General features: G+C 38.7%; 1 protein-coding gene across 2 annotated transcripts in view; it reads right to left on the bottom strand.

Annotated features, from left to right (window-relative positions):
• Window positions 1-7,853: 7,853 nt before the first annotated feature.
• Window positions 7,854-21,188, bottom strand: part of LOC134602337 (solute carrier family 23 member 2-like) — a 267,129-nt gene continuing 253,794 nt past the window's right edge. For both annotated transcript variants that reach the window (XM_063447122.1, XM_063447123.1), the window contains 2 exons: window positions 12,681-12,776; window positions 7,854-8,232 (listed from right to left, as the gene is read on the bottom strand). In XM_063447122.1, coding sequence (XP_063303192.1) covers window positions 8,057-8,232; window positions 12,681-12,776 — 272 coding nt within the window. In that variant the 3' untranslated portion in view covers window positions 7,854-8,056. The remainder of the gene's footprint in view (window positions 8,233-12,680; window positions 12,777-21,188) is intronic.

Raw genomic sequence — 21,188 nt, 5'->3', positions numbered from 1 at the left:
CAAGATATCTTTCTTAATGTTGTGCTGGATTGATAATCTTAGAAGTCTTCTGCATCTTGGTGGAATTACCAGTTTGACTGCCAGGGAGAATTACAGATTCAGGAGTGACTAATCCTTCCCAATGAGGACAAGATCGATGATAACACGGTGGACTTTGGATGACTGTTCACCACTGGGCCCATGCAGTAATAGGAGGCTCTTACTTATTTGATTAGTTAAATCCATGTGGTGACTTTTTTTTGGGCCAGGCAGTATATATATATATATATATATATATATATATATATATATATATATATAATAAATACACAAGATCCAGCGCACTCTCCTATCTACTAAACAGCAACTTCAATGTCGACAGACTTTATTAGTCTGTAAAAGTTTTTTTTAAAAAACACCTAATCTAGGCAAAAAAATGGGGATTTAGTTACATTATATGATCATACATTGCATAAGCCTGCCACAACGTCAATGTACCCCATCTTTGGCAGGTCCTACTCTCACAGTCTAATGTCTGCTCTTATGAGATTAACCACTTACTTGGGAAAAAATTCCATCTGAGGCTCTCTGCAGTACAAGGCTAAATAGGGACCTGAGATGAGGCACCTGTAACAGGGAGGGGTGCAGAACCAAGGAGTTGGCTAGACTCCCAAATATATATAGGAAACATGGGGGGATGGTTGCACTCACCTAAACATGCTTAAATGGGGTGCTGCTGGGGGCCATATTATACAATAAATACACAAGATCCAGCGCACTCTCCTATCTACTAAACAGCAACTTCAATGTCGACAGACTTTATTAGTCTGTAAAAGTTTTTTTTTTTAAAAACACCTAATCTAGGCAAAAAAATGGGGATTTAGTTACATTATATGATCATACATTGCATAAGCCTGCCACAACGTCAATGTACCCCATCTTTGGCAGGTCCTACTCTCACAGTCTAATGTCTGCTCTTATGAGATTAACCACTTACTTGGGAAAAAATTCCATCTGAGGCTCTCTGCAGTACAAGGCTAAATAGGGACCTGAGATGAGGCACCTGTAACAGGGAGGGGTGCAGAACCAAGGAGTTGGCTAGACTCCCAAATATATATAGGAAACATGGGGGGATGGTTGCACTCACCTAAACATGCTTAAATGGGGTGCTGCTGGGGGCCATATTATACAATAAATACACAAGATCCAGCGCACTCTCCTATCTACTAAACAGCAACTTCAATGTCGACAGACTTTATTAGTCTGTAAAAGTTTTTTTTTTTAAAAACACCTAATCTAGGCAAAAAAATGGGGATTTAGTTACATTATATGATCATACATTGCATAAGCCTGCCACAACGTCAATGTACCCCATCTTTGGCAGGTCCTACTCTCACAGTCTAATGTCTGCTCTTATGAGATTAACCACTTACTTGGGAAAAAATTCCATCTGAGGCTCTCTGCAGTACAAGGCTAAATAGGGACCTGAGATGAGGCACCTGTAACAGGGAGGGGTGCAGATCCAAGGAGTTGGCTTTTTTTGGGAGTCTAGCCAACTCCTTGGTTCTGCACCCCTCCCTGTTACAGGTGCCTCATCTCAGGTCCCTATTTATCCTTGTACTGCAGAGAGCCTCAGATGGAATTTTTTCCCAAGTAAGTGGTTAATCTCATAAGAGCAGACATTAGACTGTGAGAGTAGGACCTGCCAAAGATGGGGTACATTGACGTTGTGGCAGGCTTATGCAATGTATGATCATATAATGTAACTAAATCCCCATTTTTTTGCCTAGATTAGGTGTTTTTAAAAAAAAACTTTTACAGACTAATAAAGTCTGTCGACATTGAAGTTGCTGTTTAGTAGATAGGAGAGTGCGCTGGATCTTGTGTATTTATTGTATAATATGGCCCCCAGCAGCACCCCATTTAAGCATGTTTAGGTGAGTGCAACCATCCCCCCATGTTTCCTATATATATTTGGGAGTCTAGCCAACTCCTTGGTTCTGCACCCCTCCCTGTTACAGGTGCCTCATCTCAGGTCCCTATTTAGCCTTGTACTGCAGAGAGCCTCAGATGGAATTTTTTCCCAAGTAAGTGGTTAATCTCATAAGAGCAGACATTAGACTGTGAGAGTAGGACCTGCCAAAGATGGGGTACATTGACGTTGTGGCAGGCTTATGCAATGTATGATCATATAATGTAACTAAATCCCCATTTTTTTGCCTAGATTAGGTGTTTTTTAAAAAAAACTTTTACAGACTAATAAAGTCTGTCGACATTGAAGTTGCTGTTTAGTAGATAGGAGAGTGCGCTGGATCTTGTGTATTTATTGTATAATATGGCCCCCAGCAGCACCCCATTTAAGCATGTTTAGGTGAGTGCAACCATCCCCCCATGTTTCCTATATATATATATATATATATATATATATATATCCCTTAAGGACGGCAGGCAGACTTACCTGCTCGACAACAATCCCACAATCGGCAATCGGCAATCGCGATGGGGTGACTTACCTGGCATACCAGGGAGTCCCCCTGCTGCTGATCCGGCCCTCCTGGGCCATGTGATCGTGAGGTCCTTGCGAGGACCTCACGATCACATGGGCGGAATAGTCATCCATAGTAGTGCCAGCAGAGGGAGTACCTGGAATGACAGGTAGTGCCCCTGCTGCCTGTAAAAAGTAAAATAAAGTTTTAAAACAGTTTTAAAACAGTTTAAAATAAAATAATATAAGTATAAATACACTTACACATACATATACATACATACATACACATAAACTATCTAAGTGTAGATATAATATCAAAATGCAGGGAGAATGATATCGATTAAATATATATATATATATATATATATATATATATATATATACACAATTATATATACATATATATATATATATATATATATATTTATATATAATATAAAATAAATAAATATGTAAATACATAAAAAAATAAAAATAAATTAATAATAAAAAATAAATATTTAAAAATATATATATATATATACAGTCAGGTCCATTAATATTGGGACATCGACACAATTCTAATCTTTTTGGCTCTATACACCAACACAATGGGTTTGAAATGAAACAAACAAGATGTGCTTTTTTTTTTTTAATATATATATATATGTGTGTGTAATTTCGTTCTAACTGTATTTTGATATTAATATATATATATATATATATATATATATATATATATATATACAGTTCAAAAAAGATGCTAGCACTCAGGGTCTCTCAATGTAAACAAAAAGTAGAAAAAAACTTTTATTCCAGAAGTCAACGTTTCAGTCCGCTGTGGACTTTCATCAGGACATATATATATATATATATCAAAATACATGTAAAACGAAATAATATATAAATATATATATATATATATATATATATATATATATATATATACATATGTATATATGTATAGATCACTTATATAAATAAAAATAATGATTTATGTATATTATGTATGTAATATTTTTACATAATTAGGTCATTTTATTAATTACAATTTGCGGGACCTGCCTGACAACCCAGGCAGAAAGTCCAGGGAATTGAATTTGCTAGCACTATATTTAACCCTGTAACTTTCCAAGACACCATAAAACCTGTACATGGGGGGTACTGTTTTATTTGGGAGACTTCGCTGAACACAAATATTAGTGTTTCAAAACAGTAAAATGTATTACAACGATTATATCGTCAGTGAAAGTGACATTTTTTCGCATTTTACACACACAAATGGCACTTACACTGACTAATTGTTGTGATACGTTTTACTGTTTTGAAACACTTGTATTTGTGTTCAGCGAAGTCTCCCGAGTATAAGAGTACCCCTCATGTACAGGTATTATGGTGTTTTTTAAAAGTTACAGAGTCAAATATAAGGCTTGCGTTTTAGTTTTTTCACATTGAAATTTGCCAGATTGGTTACGTTGCCTTTAAGATCATATGGTAACCCAGTAATTAAAATTACCCCCATGATGGCATACCATTTGCAATAGTAGACAACCCAAGGTATTGCAAATGGGGTATGTTCAGTCTTTTTTAGAAGCCACTTAGTCAATTTTTTCAACAAAATGTCTTTGTACAAGACTTCCCAATATATAAAGAACATGACCTAAGTAAACACGTAGAGTAGCTATTCCTTCTGGGATTGTGAGAGTGATTATATCCTATATAGAAAAAATGTATATATTGAAAACAAAAGCTATGGTTATATCACATAAAGGTGGTGGTGGGGGGGGAATTAAAAGTTCAATATTTTTGAATGAAGGTGATCAAAGTTATATGTATGAGCAGAAGAAGGCTAGCATATGTTAGAATAAATGAAATTAGATAAAAGGGGAGAAGGAGAAACCCTATTTCAACCCAATGTGTGGAGAGTTTTCATTTTATACATCCAGGGGCGTATTAGCCGCGAGGCAAACAAGGCATTTGCCTTGGGCGGCATTTTCCAGGGGGCGGCAAAAAATGCTGCCCCCAAATGCCCAGGGCAAATGCCTTGTTAGCCTTGCGGCTAACTGACAAGCCCTCTGGGCGGGCGATCTGCTGGGCGGCGCTGGCGGGCGGCTGGCGAGGGAGCACTTCCTCTGAGCTGTCTGCTCAGCTCCCTCGCGCGCGCCGCACTCACTGCGGCGCGCGAGGGAGCTGAACAGACAACTCAGAGGAAGTGCTCCCTCGCCAGCCGCCTGCCAGCGCCGCCCAGCAGCCACTGGACCACCAGGGAGAGAGGGAACCCCCCCCCCCCCAGCATTCCCAAAGGTAAGGAGGCTGGGGGGGTTAAATAAAAAAAATAAAAAAGTCAGTGTGTGTGTGTATGTCTGTATGTCTGTTAGTTTGTGTGTGTGTGTGTGTATGTCTGTTAGTGTCTGTCTGTTATTGTGTGGGTGTGTGTGTATGTCTGTTATTGTGTGTGTGTGTGCATGTCTGTTATTGTGTGTGTGTCTGTATGTCTGTTATTGTGTGTGTGTGTGTGTATGTCTGTATGTCTGTTAGTGTGTGTATGTCTGTTATTGTGTGTGTGTGTGTGTTTTTTTGTCTGTTATTGTGTGTGTGTGTATGTCTGTTATTGTGTGTGTGTGTGTGTATGTCTGTATGTCTGTTAGTGTGTGTGTGTCTGTTAGTGGTTGTCTGTTAGAGTGTGTGTGTGTGTGTGTGTGTGTATGTCTGTTAGTGTGTGTATGTCTGTTAGTGGATGTCTGTTAGTGTGTGTGTGTTTGTATGTCTGTTAGTGTGTGTATGTCTGTTAGTGTGTGTATGTCTGTTAGTGTGTGCGTGTGTGTATGTCTGTTAGGGTGTGTCTGTTATTGTGTGTATGTCTGTTAGTGTGGGTCTGTTATTGTGTGTGTGTATGTCTGTTATTGTGTGTGTGTGTGTGTGTGTGTATGTCTGTTAGTGTGTGTGTATGTCTGTTAGTGTGTCAGTGTATGTCTGTTAGTGTGTGTCTGTGTGTGTGTGTGTCTGTTAGTGTGTGTGTGTATGTCTGTGTGTCTGTTAGTGTGTGTGTGTGTGTATGTTTCTGTATGTCTTAGTGTGTGTCTGACTGTGTGTGTGTGACTGTGTGTGTGTCTGTTAGTGTGAGTGTGTGTGTATCTGCTAGTGAATGTCTGTTAGTGTGTTTCTGTTAGCTAGTGTATGCGTATCTGTCAGTGAATGTGTGTGTGTGTGTATTTAGAAGGCGGGGCGGGGGAAGGGTTGGGTGGGGTGGGGGTGGCGCGGGCGGGCGGGAGGGGGGCGCCTGAGTTTTGTCCTGCCTAGGGCAGCACAAAACCAGGATACACCACTGTATACATCCACATACATTCTTGTCTAAGGATCTTGTCAAAATCACCTCTTCTCTGATCCCGTTTAACTAATTATAATTTATAACTAATTATAATTTATTAATTATAATTTTAAAATTATATTCATCAAGGTGACGTACAGACAGATTAATCACCCAAAGGGTGCTTAATCTTAGCAGTGCATATAGTTTGTGGTTCTTCTAATATCTCCTCCTCCTTCCTTCACCCCACCCTCCCAATGCATATCTGATTCAGGTTCTGTATATTGGGTACTCCTGCTGTGAACTTAGGGCAAAAAAAAGTCACTCCTTTCTTGAGGATACTTTTAGAATTGCTCATACCCGAAGGAGCAGGGGTCTGGGTGTGGGGTTGTGACAAGGTTTCTTGACTTTCGGAATCTGAATGTGATGAATTATAGTACGATGAGGGATGTTTCAAACTCTCAAACCGCATGGAATCATATCTTTTTTTTAGATAGTTCTCCATAGATGAGATCTCCCACATATTCTAAACTGTTTGTAAAGTTTATTTAGATTATTAAAAGACTGATTGATATCTGGGAGGGGTGTAGGGGAATCTAAGTGCTCAGTGGGAAAAAACGTTCTCTTCACTTTAATTATAATTTTAACTTACATCAAAACACTATCACTTTAGTTTAGTTTTGACACAGCATATTTGAATTGGTCACTTTATCCTGAGGAAGGTCCCTGTGCGGACCGAAACGTTGATTTGATGAAATAAAGAATATAGTTTTTGTATTTGAAGACCGAAAGTGCAGTTCCATCTTCATTCCTACGTACAACAATCCCCTGAGGACTGGCACCCGGCAAGTAAAAGCCTGCTTTGGGCTGCAATACACTATTTGGCTTGAGTGCAAGGATTTTTGTTTTTTCCAACGTTAGAATTAGTGTAGGACCCACTGATATTAAGGTACTGTGAAGTAGTGGTGGGCTTAACACAATTTGGCCATATGATGGAACTGAATCACCATATTTGTTTGCTGAGATAGATTATCTTTAGTAGCCCTATAAAATGTAAACACAGTCTGCACCTTGGGCCTGGTGTGGTAGACTCCAGCTTCTATTGATCTGGTGTTGAGTGCCTGTTCCTGTGCTGCTAGGATTAGTGCCTCAGTGCTGTCTTTCAGTCCTGCCTTTTCCAACAAATGGTAGGATTTTGTCATGTGAGCCACTATCTGCCGGTGGTACACCCCATGGAGAGGTTTCCATTATGGAGAGGTTTTGCATTATATAGTGTAGATTGGATTAGCCATATTAGTCTAGAAGACAAGATGCCAAAATATACAGAGTATTGCTGTATGCAATGATACCTTTTTTATTGGACTAACAAGCTTTCGAGACCTGAGGAAGAGAGGAAAACGTTCGAAAGCTTGTCTTTGAAATATTATGTTAGTCCAATAAAAAAGGTATCTTTGGATACTACAATACTCTGGTATTTTGGCATTTTATATATATATTGTTATATATAAATATATATAAAGGCTGAGCCTGTGGGTGAAGCCTGGAATTCTGAAATAAGGTTAGTTGGCCTATAAATATACAGGCCACCCCTTACTCTGTGCTGTTACTTCCTGGTTCAGCCCACCCACTGCTCCCTTTATGAAAGGCCTACCCGAACGAAGGGCGGTTTCAGCACACCACAACCGACTTATGCCACCACTACTATAACTCGGCTTATTGTCCCGACTACAAATATAATACAGAGTAAGAGTGCATGTGTGTGTGTGTACATTTGGGACATATGTGAGATGATTATAGAATATATGGAGGGAAATGTCAATGTTACATAATTTAAATATGATTTATTTACAAAATAGTTTTTCCTATTTGTACTTTTATTATTTGATAAATAATTTTTTACTGTCAAACCAACATTTTCATTTTTGTCCCAATTAAATAATGTGTCATCTATGCCTGCTCAAACAGCCAATTATTATAAATTATATACTAATTGAATAATTGATAATATTTTTCATTAAAACCAACGGAAATTATTATGAATGCAGTTAATTATAAAAGCTTTCAGATTTTTTTTATTTCAAGAAATGTTATGTTAAAAATAAAAGTATATTTCAAAGCAGAAATACATTAATCAATGCTTTTAAAGGCAAATCTCAGTGAAATGCCCAAAGGATGAACAATTAATTATAAATGAATGTCTTACTACTTACTCCTCTGGCACTTAGTTAGTATGTTAAATGAAAGAACATCACTTGCATTGCTTAATAAGTGAAAGGAATATACGGTAAAGAGCAATAAGAGTGTTAATTTTTCTCCATCTGAAATGTTGGTAAGAATGGAATGTATCGGCTCCATGAAAGCTTTCTTAGGTATTTTGTGATAAAAGGCAGATCATAACAAGATTGTCCTTTGTTGCCATTAGTTTTGTCTCCATGCATTTGTTTATACCAAGCTGAGGTTCCTCTTTCTTCATCTGAACCTAAGAGGAAATAAGAAAAGAAGATCATGATTTTTGTCCGAACAATTAATTTATTAGGCTTTATTGATTCAAAGCCAAAACATACAAGAATGTTGGCGAAAAACATCTAAGTTTAGAAGCGTGGGCATTGTTTGCACAATCATTGTATTATATTTCATATTCTTCAGAAGTTAGTCTTTGATTAAATACTAAATCCAGTGTTTTATATTTAAAAGCCATGGTTTCTTCTTTATTAAAACATGTTGTCATACTCTTTAGTTTAATATAGTTTTTGTTTTAAAGACAAGACGGAAGATTGGAAGTTATCCTTGGCATTCTCTTTAATTATACAGCTGTGCTTGGCTGATACTCAGTGAAAGTGTTCTTCGTTAGTACCTATTATATGCTTTTTGAAATAAAAAAGTATTCATTATTTTTTTGTGCTGTTTTGACTTAATTTGTTGTTTTTTCAGAAAGATTGGAAGTACATACATGCATGTAAGATTAAATTAATAAGAAAGTATACATTTATATACCGTAAGTAAATTCTAAAAGCAATTCTGAATTATTACGGCAATTAGCCCAGAAATCAGTGGAGATTTTTTTTTTGGGGGGCATTTTTAATCGCACTGTTGTTTTTTAAGCTGCCTAGGTCCATGTTGCCAGATATATTTTTATTATGGAAACAGATCTAAACTTTCTTAAGAGCCCCAAAAGAAAGATATAGTTAGTACTTTGTCCATTAGGATCATAACGTATGTCGAAATGGAAAAATCTACCATTTAAAAATGTGTCTTCTAATAGAATCTAAAGAAATGTGGGCTGAAATTTAGAAAAGTGGCAAAATTTGGAAAAGCTTACCTAAATCAAAAACATTCAATTTTGGGATAATTGTGGATATTTTGCAGTGTCTAAGACATATTTTTTTTTTTTTTTTTTAATTCTTTATTTTTGTAGTGCACTTAAATAAGACAGGTAAGCTTGAGGTGCCCCAAAAGCAATCCTCAGGAAATTCCCACGCTTAACATGCGGGGTATACGATTAACTGGCACAATTTTTATATTTTATCAAGCTGAGTTTAACGTTAAAGCATCAGTTGTAATGTGAGTATATCGTGCAAACAGGTTTGGTTCATGCGTGGATTAGATTAGAGACAATATAAGTACTACAGGTAATGTAGTTCAGCGCTAGTGGCAACATTCAGCTAATACAGGTGTACCTGTGGACGTTAGTACTTGCGCTTTTTTATGTTATAGGTTAATACACACAGATTGATACAGTGGTGAACAAGCTAGGTATATACATCTAACTCTAAATCATTTGTTATGACTAAATGACTTTGCTAATTGTTTGATAGATAGAAAACAAGCTTTAGTGTAGCTGAAGCTTTGCACATGTTTAATAAAACACGGAGTCACTGGAGCATGCAACTGGTCTATCTCCGGCTGCTTAATCCTATGCTAGCCGAATGCTGCTCAAGCAGAGGAGACAATTAGTAAAAAAGCAGAATAAAAGTAATGATACCAAAAAAAAATATTGAAAAATGTAGTAGGCATATCAAACTTGCGTCCATTTAGTGTGAGTCACTTTAATACTGTAAAGTCTCTCTTTGGTCAGGTTTTTTTCTCTCTTTGTTTATCTTTTCGGAAGATCAATTCCCCCAGACTTCAGTGAGTTCCGTGGGGCCCCTTATGACCTCTTTGGTTTCCCGGTCGCGGAACACTGCTAACGGCGCGTTCTTGCTGGCTCACCCGATGCCTCTTTGGGGCTGTGCTGTTCCCTGCTGCGGGTGTCTGGGTTCCTTGCTCTGCGGTCTGGGTGTGCAGAGGAAAGAAGCGGCCATGGAGGTTACAGACTTGTCTGGCAAGCCTCCTGGGGTCCTGGCTGTAAGTTGCGCTGAGCGATGCTGTGGCCGTGTTGCGATTTTTGTCAGTGCAGGCTTGACGGTCTGCCATCCCCTTAGTCTGCCTGGGTGGGTTTTGCAACTTTTGGATCTTCGTTGGGTCATCGCTGTGCGGCGAGGCTGGCTGTGGTGTTGTGCAGTGGGAGTCCCCTTAGTTTGGCAGGGTTTGAGTTTAGGTGCGGCGTCGCTCCGTTTGGGCAGTGGTGGGCCAGACCCTTTCCCGTGAGTGTCCATTTTAATAGTGGGGTTAGTCCCCTTTGTTGCTGTGCCCATACGCTTCAGTCCCTGCAGCGTCCCGCCAGATGAGGATTTCGCTTGCTGGGGCCACAGTAGAGCCTGCAGCTTCTCCCAGGTCGCTCTGAATATGCGGTTGTACCGTAGCTCCGTGTCCCTCTCGATCGTGTGCTCGGCAGTGGAGCATGTGCCATCCGCCATTTTGTGGGCTCCGTCTGTGTTCCCCGGACTCCGTAGTCCCGACGCTCGGGCCTCGTGTGGCCGGTTGGGCAGGAGGGGTAGGACCGGGATATCCCCCGCCGGTCCAGAGGGGGGGGAACGAGGGCCCTGAGTTGGTCGCCCCTTAGTTTTCGGCTGCAGGAGAGCGGCCGCTGCTCCCGCCAAGCTAGTAGGCCTCACCGGTGTGAGCGGCGTGGGTCGGGTCGATCGTCGCTTGTAATGTATCCTTTTGTTTGTCCCGATTTCCCCCATCGCTTGGTGGTCCCGGCCTGGCTTCTAGGTGCCGTTTTGGAATAGTTATTTCGCTTTTTAAGTGGTTTTTTGCAGGAGCTGTTAATGGCTGCTGCTGCTCAGCTCTGCGGTTCGGCCCCGCCCCCCTAAGACATATTTTTATAACAATAATACATGCTTTTGCATTATGTTTCTTTAAAATTGCATTATATTTTTGGGCTTGAGTTGTGGTTAAAGTTAGGGTTAGCGTTGAATGTAGCGCTAGTGTTAGGGTTAGTGTTAATGGTTAGGAGAATATAAGGGCTAAGAGTTAAGGTAGTGTAAGTGTTAATGTAGATTAGGTTAATGTAGAGTTTAGTGTTAGGGTAGTGTTTTAGGTTATGGTTAGCGTTATTGTAGTTTATGTAGGGGTTAAGGGAAGTCTTTTATGGCAAGAATGTCTCAGCGCTGTCTTCGAGAAGTGGGAGTTAGAGTCATGGATGGCAGCTATATTACCATATGTGCAGTAGAGTAAGGGTCTGCATTTAGAAATAATGAGCAGATCATGTAATATATGTATTTAATTAAAGAATGATAGTGATTTTATATCCTAGATGTGACTTTGTTAATATATTTGATTAATCAAAATTAAGAGAAATTATTTTATACTCAGCTTCCAAAATATAGTTTGTTTCTGGATACATACATGAACATACAATTGAATAGTTTATAACATTTTCAGCATCTCAAAAAGCTCAGCTAGTGCTATAACATAGTAAGGTTGTCAGCTTGTAAGCGTAGGTCAGCAAGAAGTGCCGCTATGCATTAATCTGTTTCTGTAGATAGCTAGATGCAGTGTATGTACCCGAACCAAAATGATCCTGGAAGTAAATGAAAGGCTATCCTTGTTTACATGCAAACAGGAAATAAGCCACATTATGAGAGACCAATACTCATATCCAGATGTGTATCTTATCTTGGAGTTTGTTTAGACCCTGACTGCGTCTCCATGCACCTCTTGATCAGGCCTCAGGTCTCTGTCTTGAGATCACTGAGATCACCGTCATGGTTGTCACCCCCTGTTGGCGGCCCTGTCAATGAGCCTTGGGCGCCCATGATGCTAACGCCAGTGCACCAGTTGTCCTTCCTTGCACCACTTTTAGTAGGTACTAACCACTGAGACTTCTCATTTCAGAGATGCTCTGACCCAGTCATCCAGCCATCACTATTTGGCCCTTGCCAAAGTCACTCAGATCTTCGTTTGCCCATATTTCCTGTTTCCAACACATGGAATTCAAGATCTGACTGTTCACTTTCTACCTAATATATCAAACACCTTGACAGGTGCCATTGTAGCGATATCATCCATGTTATTCACTTGACCTCCAGTGGTTTGAATGTTGTGGATGAACAGCTTAAACTACAAATTGTGTAAGCACACTAAATGGTAATGTGCCGAATTATGGTTGAACATGTGTATTGCAAAATTGCCCTGACCTGCGAAATACACGAAATACACAAAACTTTTGGCAATTGAAGGTTTTAATACTCAATTCTCCTTGTTTAACTTTTCTACGAATAAAATAATAGGCAATGTTATCCCAAATGTACAAAATTTGATATGGATATCATAGCAAATACCATGAACTAGTAAACTAAGTGTTCCGATGCTGGGAACTGACTTTTTGTTCAGCAAATTATCACGGGTATTTGTCAATTCCTGGAAAATATACACATGAGTAAATTATAAATAAAACTGCATAAGATCCAATGTTCAACATATTAAGCAAGCAGCAATGAACATTAGATCTTTTACTTACAATATTGAAGCAAAGTTCTGAAAGAAGACAAAATGAATTATCTTGCTAAGTTTTCCTAAAAATGATGACATTTTCTGATTTACCTGGAATCGTGTTATCCAAAAAACATCCAAAGAATCCTCCAACAAACATATGTGTTGTGAGAAGAACGGTTAATGTTTGATCAACTTCCTTTATACCTGCAAAATACAGCATAACAGTTGTCATTTAATATATAAGGTTAATGATTAAAATAAGAAGGTGTTTTTGTAGTGTGTTTAATTAAAAAAAAAAAAAGAAAAAAATAACAAACCCAATATTCTGGAGATCTAGCCATGTATTGAAATACTCACAGCCTGGTGTATTAACTCCTTACTCCTATATTATAATATTTCAGTATTGTGTGGTTGGTTTTATACTAAACTACTTTTTTTTTAGTATTGGAATTGTTTATCAGGTATATATTGTTTTCTATATCTGTGGCACCAAACATTTGCAAGTCCTTTAGTTAGCATAATGTTTAGAAGAAATTGTCTGCAAACTAAAAATTGAATCTGTCATAATATAAACCGGTGGATTCAAAAAGAGGTAGAATAACCTGCTCAGGACCAGTGAAAAAATCAGTTAGTTTGTTTTGTCACGTCAAAATGTAAAATATTTGGGCCAATTACATCTTCTAGCTGAAACAATTAGTTAGTCGTTAGTTGTTTACACTGTGAAGCATTAGCAGATGTTCCAAATTATGACAACTCAGGTGCACACTATGAACATCGACATTGCACAAGTTTTTTTGAGAGAGCACATCTTTATTTTATTAGGTTCAAGGCCACAAATTAAAAAAAAATTCTGAACATTTTTTTAGATAATATCCTGATCTGTCATATAAATTAAATCTGCAATCCATGATTATTTTGATAGAAATATCTAATAAGCGCTTTAGAGCAAACTATTATTTAATTTGTCGTTCCATCCCCTATACTTCAATAATGGTGACCATATGTAAATATACTGCTAGATTATTGAATTAGTTTAGACTTTATGTAGTCATACAAGATATTATTTATATTCCCTTCCAACAAGTTGTCACGTTTAAACATTTCATATGAAGGAACACAACTGCAGATTTCTTATAGTTCGAATATTTATTAGAAGTAATTGGTATTGACTTTAATTCCAATATACAGGTACTGTAGCATTAAGTAATAAATGATAAATGAAGTCCACAGTTACATGCACTGTAGCTTTAAGGAGTAAACGGAACTGAAGCAGCAAGAGTCCTTTAGTAGTATTAGTTAATTAGATGATAAGAAGTTACAATAGCTGTTCCATAGACTTTAACTGAAGAAAGATAGATGCAGCTAACTGAGACAAGTATGTGTTGAAGTTAGCTGTAACGGTTGGCTTTAACGAAGGACTTTGGAGACAGGAAATAACAGCTTTAGATGCAACGTTTATCAGAGAAGTTTTACTTAGCTTCCGGCTTATAGAACACTGGTTCCCGAGATTCCTCAGAGGCAGATTATCCTGCATGGATAGAGTTCAGCTTTAGCCGTGGATGAGGAGAGGCGAAGGGAACTTGAAGTCTTCTATTCCGGTCCGGTAACAGCAGGATTTCACAACTAAGTTGCAGCCGGTTCGTGAGTACAGAACGTAGTTCATTAATCCAGCCTCGATCAGCTGGTGCGGTCAGATTAAGTAGGGAGACCGAGTCATGAAGAGGTGTGGCTAAGCTCCGTGGAACCAGGAAGTAAGGGGATATTATAGTTAAGGCATGACACAAGTCAACACTGATTGCTAAGGTAGTCTTTTTACCAATTTCATTACCCACTTAATAAAATATTTTATTTCGTTTTTTTACTTGCTCATTCTAAGCCCTCCATTCAGTTTATACGTTGTTAACTAAGCTAAGCTCTGTCTTAACTCACAAGGGAATTATGACTATACGTTCAGACATGTGCATGTCAAAAAAACTTGGTCTGCCCGATTCGACTTGTACATTTTTTTTTTATATATATATATAGTTTCAGGCAATTGTGGTTTTGTTCATGGGTTGTTTTAGTTTGGATATAGTTATATATCTAGGTATTATATAAATATATATATAAAATATATAGTATATAAAAAACAGATTTATTTTTTTGCTCCTCCTCTTTTTTAACCTCTATTGGTCACTTGTCACTTGACCTGTGCATAAAATCAACATTTAGTTTCTGTACCCTAACCCGTCAATCATTTTTCATCAAATTGTTTTTGTCGCCACAGACGGAACATTGAATCACAAAACCGATTTTCTAATAGGTCGCACTACATTTTTAAGATCCTGCTTTCCTACTGACTGGTAGTTCAAGTAATAAAAGTATTTTTCCCTGGTCGGAATTTATAAATGTGTCACCAATTTGCTTGATTGCAATGTCTCTGTACATTGGACTGTAATCATGAAACAAAATAGACAGTTAATCTAAGAATGAGGAATGAAGTTTAATCTGCTTCTCCAAGAACATTGAAACTGCTTTGCTGACACTAACAGACTTCTGTTACCATTTTTAATGTGGATTTTTACATAAATGTGCACTTATTTACATTCAAGTATAATACATAATGCTAAAATATATACATAGTTTATATTGCAAGATAAATAACTTTTTATTTAATGGATTTGTGGCGTTATACAAACTGTTGGAACTGTGCGTAATGCGTGTCTCCGTCTAGAATGGCTACATATAAAATTCTATTTTTGAAATGGATACGCAGGCTTCATAGACCCAAAAATAACTGTGATAAACTGATTTGATGTGTGTTATATGTTCATAAAACAGTAGGCATCTAGAATACATCTAGTGAGGAATTTTAAATCTGCTAAAACTGTCACACTATAGAGAAGTCTTCTTTAAAAGGAGATACACAGATTCTATTCCTACCTAATTTTATTTACAGGGAGATAATATCTTATATAACAGGACATCTTCACAAGTTAAATCCAAGTAAAACAATAAACCACATTGGTATGTGCCTGTGATTATTATTATAGACTTATTATACTTATTACTTATTATATTCTGAATATTTATGTTGATAACATCCTTACTTTTAACTCTGGTACACAATTTAAAGGGACTCTATAGTCACCAAATCAACTACAGCTTACTGCAGTTGTTTTGGTGAGTATAGCCAGTCCTTGTAGGCATGTTAATGTAAACACTGCCTTTTCAGAGACAAGGTAGTCTTTACATTGGTGCCTAGGGACACCTCCAGTGGCAGTCACTCAGACGTCCATTAGTGGTGCATCCTGGGTCAGTGTGCTGTGATGGAGATGCTGAACTTTCCCAATAGATATAACGGTGTTTGGTTCAACCTACACCCTGTCTCCTTGACTGAGATAATCAGAATTGACAATACCAGCCAATCTAATGCTTTCCTATGGGAAAGCATTGGATTGACTGAATTTATCAATTCTGATTCTCAGCCAAGGAGGCAGATCGGGTCGGGGCTAGCACTAGCGTCCTTTTAATTCATTTTTAAGGGGAACAAGCCACCTAAATAGTGTTTTTTAACACTATAGGGTCAGGAATACACATTTGTGTACCTGACCCTATAGTGTTCCTTTATTTAAATAAAACTATGCTAACTTTAAGTCGTAGGTGACTCCATAGCCTCTTTATACAGTGCATTTTTTGATGATAACACCAAGGGGGTTAGTTAGAAGCTTGCCTATAATTCAAATCACATAGATCTTTACTGAATTTCATTTGTTTTAAGTTTACATTTTATTAAGATTGCTACTGATAAGCAGGTCTAAACGGCTGTTTTAAAATGTCTTCTTTTACCAAGGAAAATAAAGTCTCGACATTTTGATTTGCATAACAATGTTACAAAATACCTTGCACAAATGATTGATTGAGTTACCTTCAATAAAACATAAGCCTATTTATTCAAAGATAAGTAGTAACAGCCTCAGGCCAGATGTTATGCAGTATTTTAAGGAGATTAGTAGTATCCAAGTGTTTCATTTTCTTAGTTTTTCTTTAAAACAATGATCCTGAAGATATAGCATAAAACACACGTGGTGCCCACAATTGAAACAAGATAACACTATCAGCCTTGAAATTACAGTTCAAGCAACATGATATATTTGATGGAGTAATGAATTAAATGTTTTTAAGTGGAAATATAAACAATACATTTTAGACAGGAATATCTTTAGCAAGAGTCAACATGGTTTAAGAAATTCAAATCATGTCAAAAGAATGCAATTGCTTTCAACGAAAAAGTTAAAAGAATAACACAGATTGCAGTAGATGTTATGTACTAAGAAGTTGCTTAAACAGTTTAAAGCATTGTGTGCACAGATGTGTTACAAGAGAAATTTAATTTCTATGGAATTTACACTATAGTATAAATCAGTGTCAATCATGTATAACGTGTCCAAATGTTTTTTTATGAGGCACAATGATAAAACATAAGTAAAAGATTTAACTACTGATATCATATTCCAGTCTAGACAAGGCAAAGCCAGGGCAGGTATGATGATTGAAGAGGAAAAATAGAAACAGTTACTTCTGTGTATACTTTCTCTATGCTGACTGCCGGGTGCAAAGGACAGTGCTTACAACATTGATTGACAGAGAGCTAAGATGGTGGCGCCCAGTTGCAGAATAAAGTTTTACATTTCACACATATATATTTGTTGAATAGAGTGATATGTAAAGATAATATTACAAGTTTTGGTAGGTGAAAGTTTCATTGAAAAAAGATGTAAAAATTGGTGGGCATGACTTGGCTGCTCACCAAGATGGCCACGTGAGTTGCCAGCTCCGTATGTGGAGTATTCACACAGTGACTAGAATAGCCCCCCTGGGCAAGCCTTACTTGGGGATGCTGTCCCCCCACCAATCCCCATGGGACCGATCTAATACGTATTCTCCCACAGTATACTGCTACACCGGAGCTTGTGGGGGTAGGGGTGGCAGGGAGACAGGGGAATCTCAGCCAACAGTTTCACTAATGGTAGAAGTGGGAATCCCTGCAACTGGGATTTCGTTTTATTACACTCCATGTATTAGCTTTGATAATAGGTTGAAACGTCTCTCTGTCCTTGTCTCGAATCCCCAGGTAGAGAAAGTAAAAAAAACATGACAAATAACAAACAGAGAAAGAAAAACACAAAAAAATCGACAAAAACAAAAATGGTAAAAAAAAAGGAAAAAAACATAAAATTAAAAAACACTAAGAAAAAATACTCCTTGCAAGTTTGGGCGCAGTGGATCAGACAGGGCACTGCCCTTGGCGAACACCTACTAGAATGCCAAATGTACCGCCCCAGTCCTTTCTATCTAATGCCCACTGAGGGCTTGAATACCACAGTCCAACTAAAGCCCCTCGACCCCACTACTGTTCACCATACAGGTACCCCGCATCTTGATAACGCACATAATGCCTCTTAGCATGGTTTCGATGAATGTCAAGGGGCTCAACTCTCCCAATAAATGCAGGTTAGTGCTAACTGAAGCAAATAAATGTAAGGCCCATCTACTGTTTTGTCAAGAAACGACTTTCACTCCTGCTATAGGACAAAGAAGAGAGGTGTGACAATCCTGATTAACAAAGATGTCTACTTAACTTTGGTAAAGAAGGTGGGAGACGAAAGCGGCAGATACTTGATTTTACAATGCTATATCAACAATGAACAATGTACTTTTATAAATGTATATGGTCCACATGATAATCAGAGTGCCTTTCTAGAAAAAATATTTGCTCTAGCAACACTACACAAATTTGGCGAGATGGTCATTGGATACGACACATACTTGCTGCTAGACCCACTGCTGGACTCCATGTCCACAGACAGGGTAGCAACCGCTACGGCAGCGAAGAGAGAATCTCTCTCCACCAAGTTAAGACAAACGATCTTACAACATAACTCTCTGGATGCGGGGCGTGTACTACACCCCACTAAGAATGACTTCACTTACCACTCTGTGGTACATAACACATACACACGGATAGACGGGTTTCTGACACACACAACTCTAATGCCCAAAATACAAAGTGTAACTTTGGGATGGATATCGTGGTCGGACCATGCTCTCATAATACTATCATTATTGGAAAGATTCCCCTCCACAGGGTCAGGAACATGGAAACATGGAGACTTTTGCTTAAACCGTCTATAGGCAATTTAGTAAAAACAGACCTGCATTCCTACTTTCAACTAAATCCCGCGGAAGACACTAGTGTAGAAACGGTATGGCAGGCCCACAAAGCAGTTATCAGAGGTAGTCTTATTAAGGCGGCCAGCTAAAAAAGAACAGAGGACCGTATCATACACAGATACCATTCAAGAACTCACTGACTTGACCCATAGGAACAAGCATGAGCCAACGCCCAAAATCAACATAAACTTAAGGCATTACAAACTAGACTTAAAGAATTAGACTTATCCAAAACGCATAAAAGCATTTCTCAACACTATTGACTTACCACACTTGACAGATGACGAACTATCTACACTCTCTAAACCCTTTGATAAACAGGAGGTAGAGGAGGCGATTAAAAATCTACTGACCCATTAAGCCCCTGGACCAGATGGATACTCTAACATCTACTATCGTACATATATAGATATCATCTCCCTCTGGCTCACAGACCTGTTTAACAGTTGCTACTGCAAAGGTGCTATACCGAGTGATATGTTGATGGCACACATCTGCACTTTTCCCAAGCCTGGAAAGCCGACGACCACTTGCCCCAACTTTCACCGCATCTTGCTCCTTGCTCCTAAACCCGCGATGTGAAACTTTATGCTAAATTTATAGCAGGCTGGATGACAGCAATTCTAACGAGAATTATACACCATGACCAATCTGGCTTTGTCAAAGCGAGACAGGGGTCAGATAACATCATGAAAATAATCAATAATATTTCCCATATGCGCTCCATCAAAAGCGAGGGTCTTCTCTTAGCACTGGACGTGGAGAAGGCCTTCGACAGGATTAGTTGGCAATGCATGGAGCAAGTCCTACTTAAATACAGCTTTCCGCGACCATTCATTTCAGGGATAATAAATTCTCCTAAAGCTAGAGTCTCTAATGCAGGCTTTCTCTCCACACCATTCCACATTACAAATGGCACCAGACAGGGCTGCCCTCTGTCGCCCCTGCTATTCATCTTTTCTCTGGAGCCACTTGCTGCCAAAATTAGAGACCATCCAGACATATATGGCATAGAGGTGAATGATACACGATATTGCCTATTGATGTTTACGGATGACATCCTCCTCTCATTAGATACGCCGACAGTATTGGTTCCAGTGCTTCTACACCTACTCCAAGAATACAGTTCTCTTTCCTACTACAAGTTAAATCAGTTAAAGACCCAGTCTCTGCTGATTGGTCTGCCGGCTGCAGTCGTTAGCCAACTCACACACTCATACAAATTAGACTGGAGAAAGTAAAGCCCAGTGGTAGCAGGGAGTGGTTGTTGGGGGTCAGGTGAGACCCAACCACATAAGGGTATAAACAGGGGACATAATTACACACACTCGGGCGAAGGACATACCTCTTGGGTGAGCTGACCATAAACAAACTCTGGTGGATGGACATAGATAGGATTGTGGTTAAGTTTAGTGCTTCCATTACCCCATCTGATTTATTTTCTGTACCCCTTACCCCAATTTCCCTTATCGCAGGATGCATGCATTGGTCATTTCATGAAATTTAACTAATATTACAGATTGGTCATCCAGGTGTACCGCTTTCCTCTATCCCTGAGGTGATTGTTTGTGTAAGCCTCAGGTACAAATCACAAAATTGACCACTGTCATTTATGTTACCGCTCCTTTATGCACAATGTTTTTACACCTGTCCATCATCTTTGCATATGCATACCTGTGAAATTGTTCATTCCATTAGAAAAACAATACATTTATGGAAAAAAAAGGAAAACAATGGAAGTGGGGAAAAAGGGTGTCTCAGAGTTTTGTCCTGGTTTCATTATTCTTTAACATATTAGTCCAGGGGTAGGAAACCTATGGCACTCGAGGTGTCTTTGCACGGCACTCAAAGATGCTAAAGCCAAACAGGCTCTGGCCTATCAAGAATCCCAGTGAAACTTCAGATATCTGCTAGTATAAAAAGCTGGTGAAGGACACTCCTCAATTTATGCATTGCAGCATGTAGAGGAAGTGATCTCAGAATACTTTATTCCAGCAATTGTGAATGGGAATCCACACTGTAGAAGAGCAGCCTGCAGTTGCTGTTGCAGCTCCTGTCCTTGACCTGTACCTGGCCAGCCTGGTCACCACTGGAAGCCAGGGAAGCCACCCACACTGCTAGATATACACAGAAATGCAGAATAACCCTCCCCTCAAACAAATAATACAAACAGCCCACACACAAACATGCACACGATCCCCACAAACTCAACACCACTAACAATCCACATACATGCACACAACCCCACATGCAGCCTCTAAAATGCAATACCCCAAACAGATGTGACAAATCCATCCATACATAAGCGTAAATACCGCGGGGTGCCCGTCGGCATTGTGAAGCGGCCCTGTATGTGCATCTGAATGTTTGTAATTAACTGTGTGTGTGTATTCGCAATGTTTG

The sequence above is a fragment of the Pelobates fuscus genome, chromosome 3 (assembly GCF_036172605.1).
Source record: "Pelobates fuscus isolate aPelFus1 chromosome 3, aPelFus1.pri, whole genome shotgun sequence".
NCBI classification, from domain to species: Eukaryota; Metazoa; Chordata; class Amphibia; order Anura; family Pelobatidae; genus Pelobates; species Pelobates fuscus.
The sequence above is the reverse complement of the archived record's forward strand: the minus strand, read 5'-3'. Positions and strand labels throughout refer to the sequence as shown.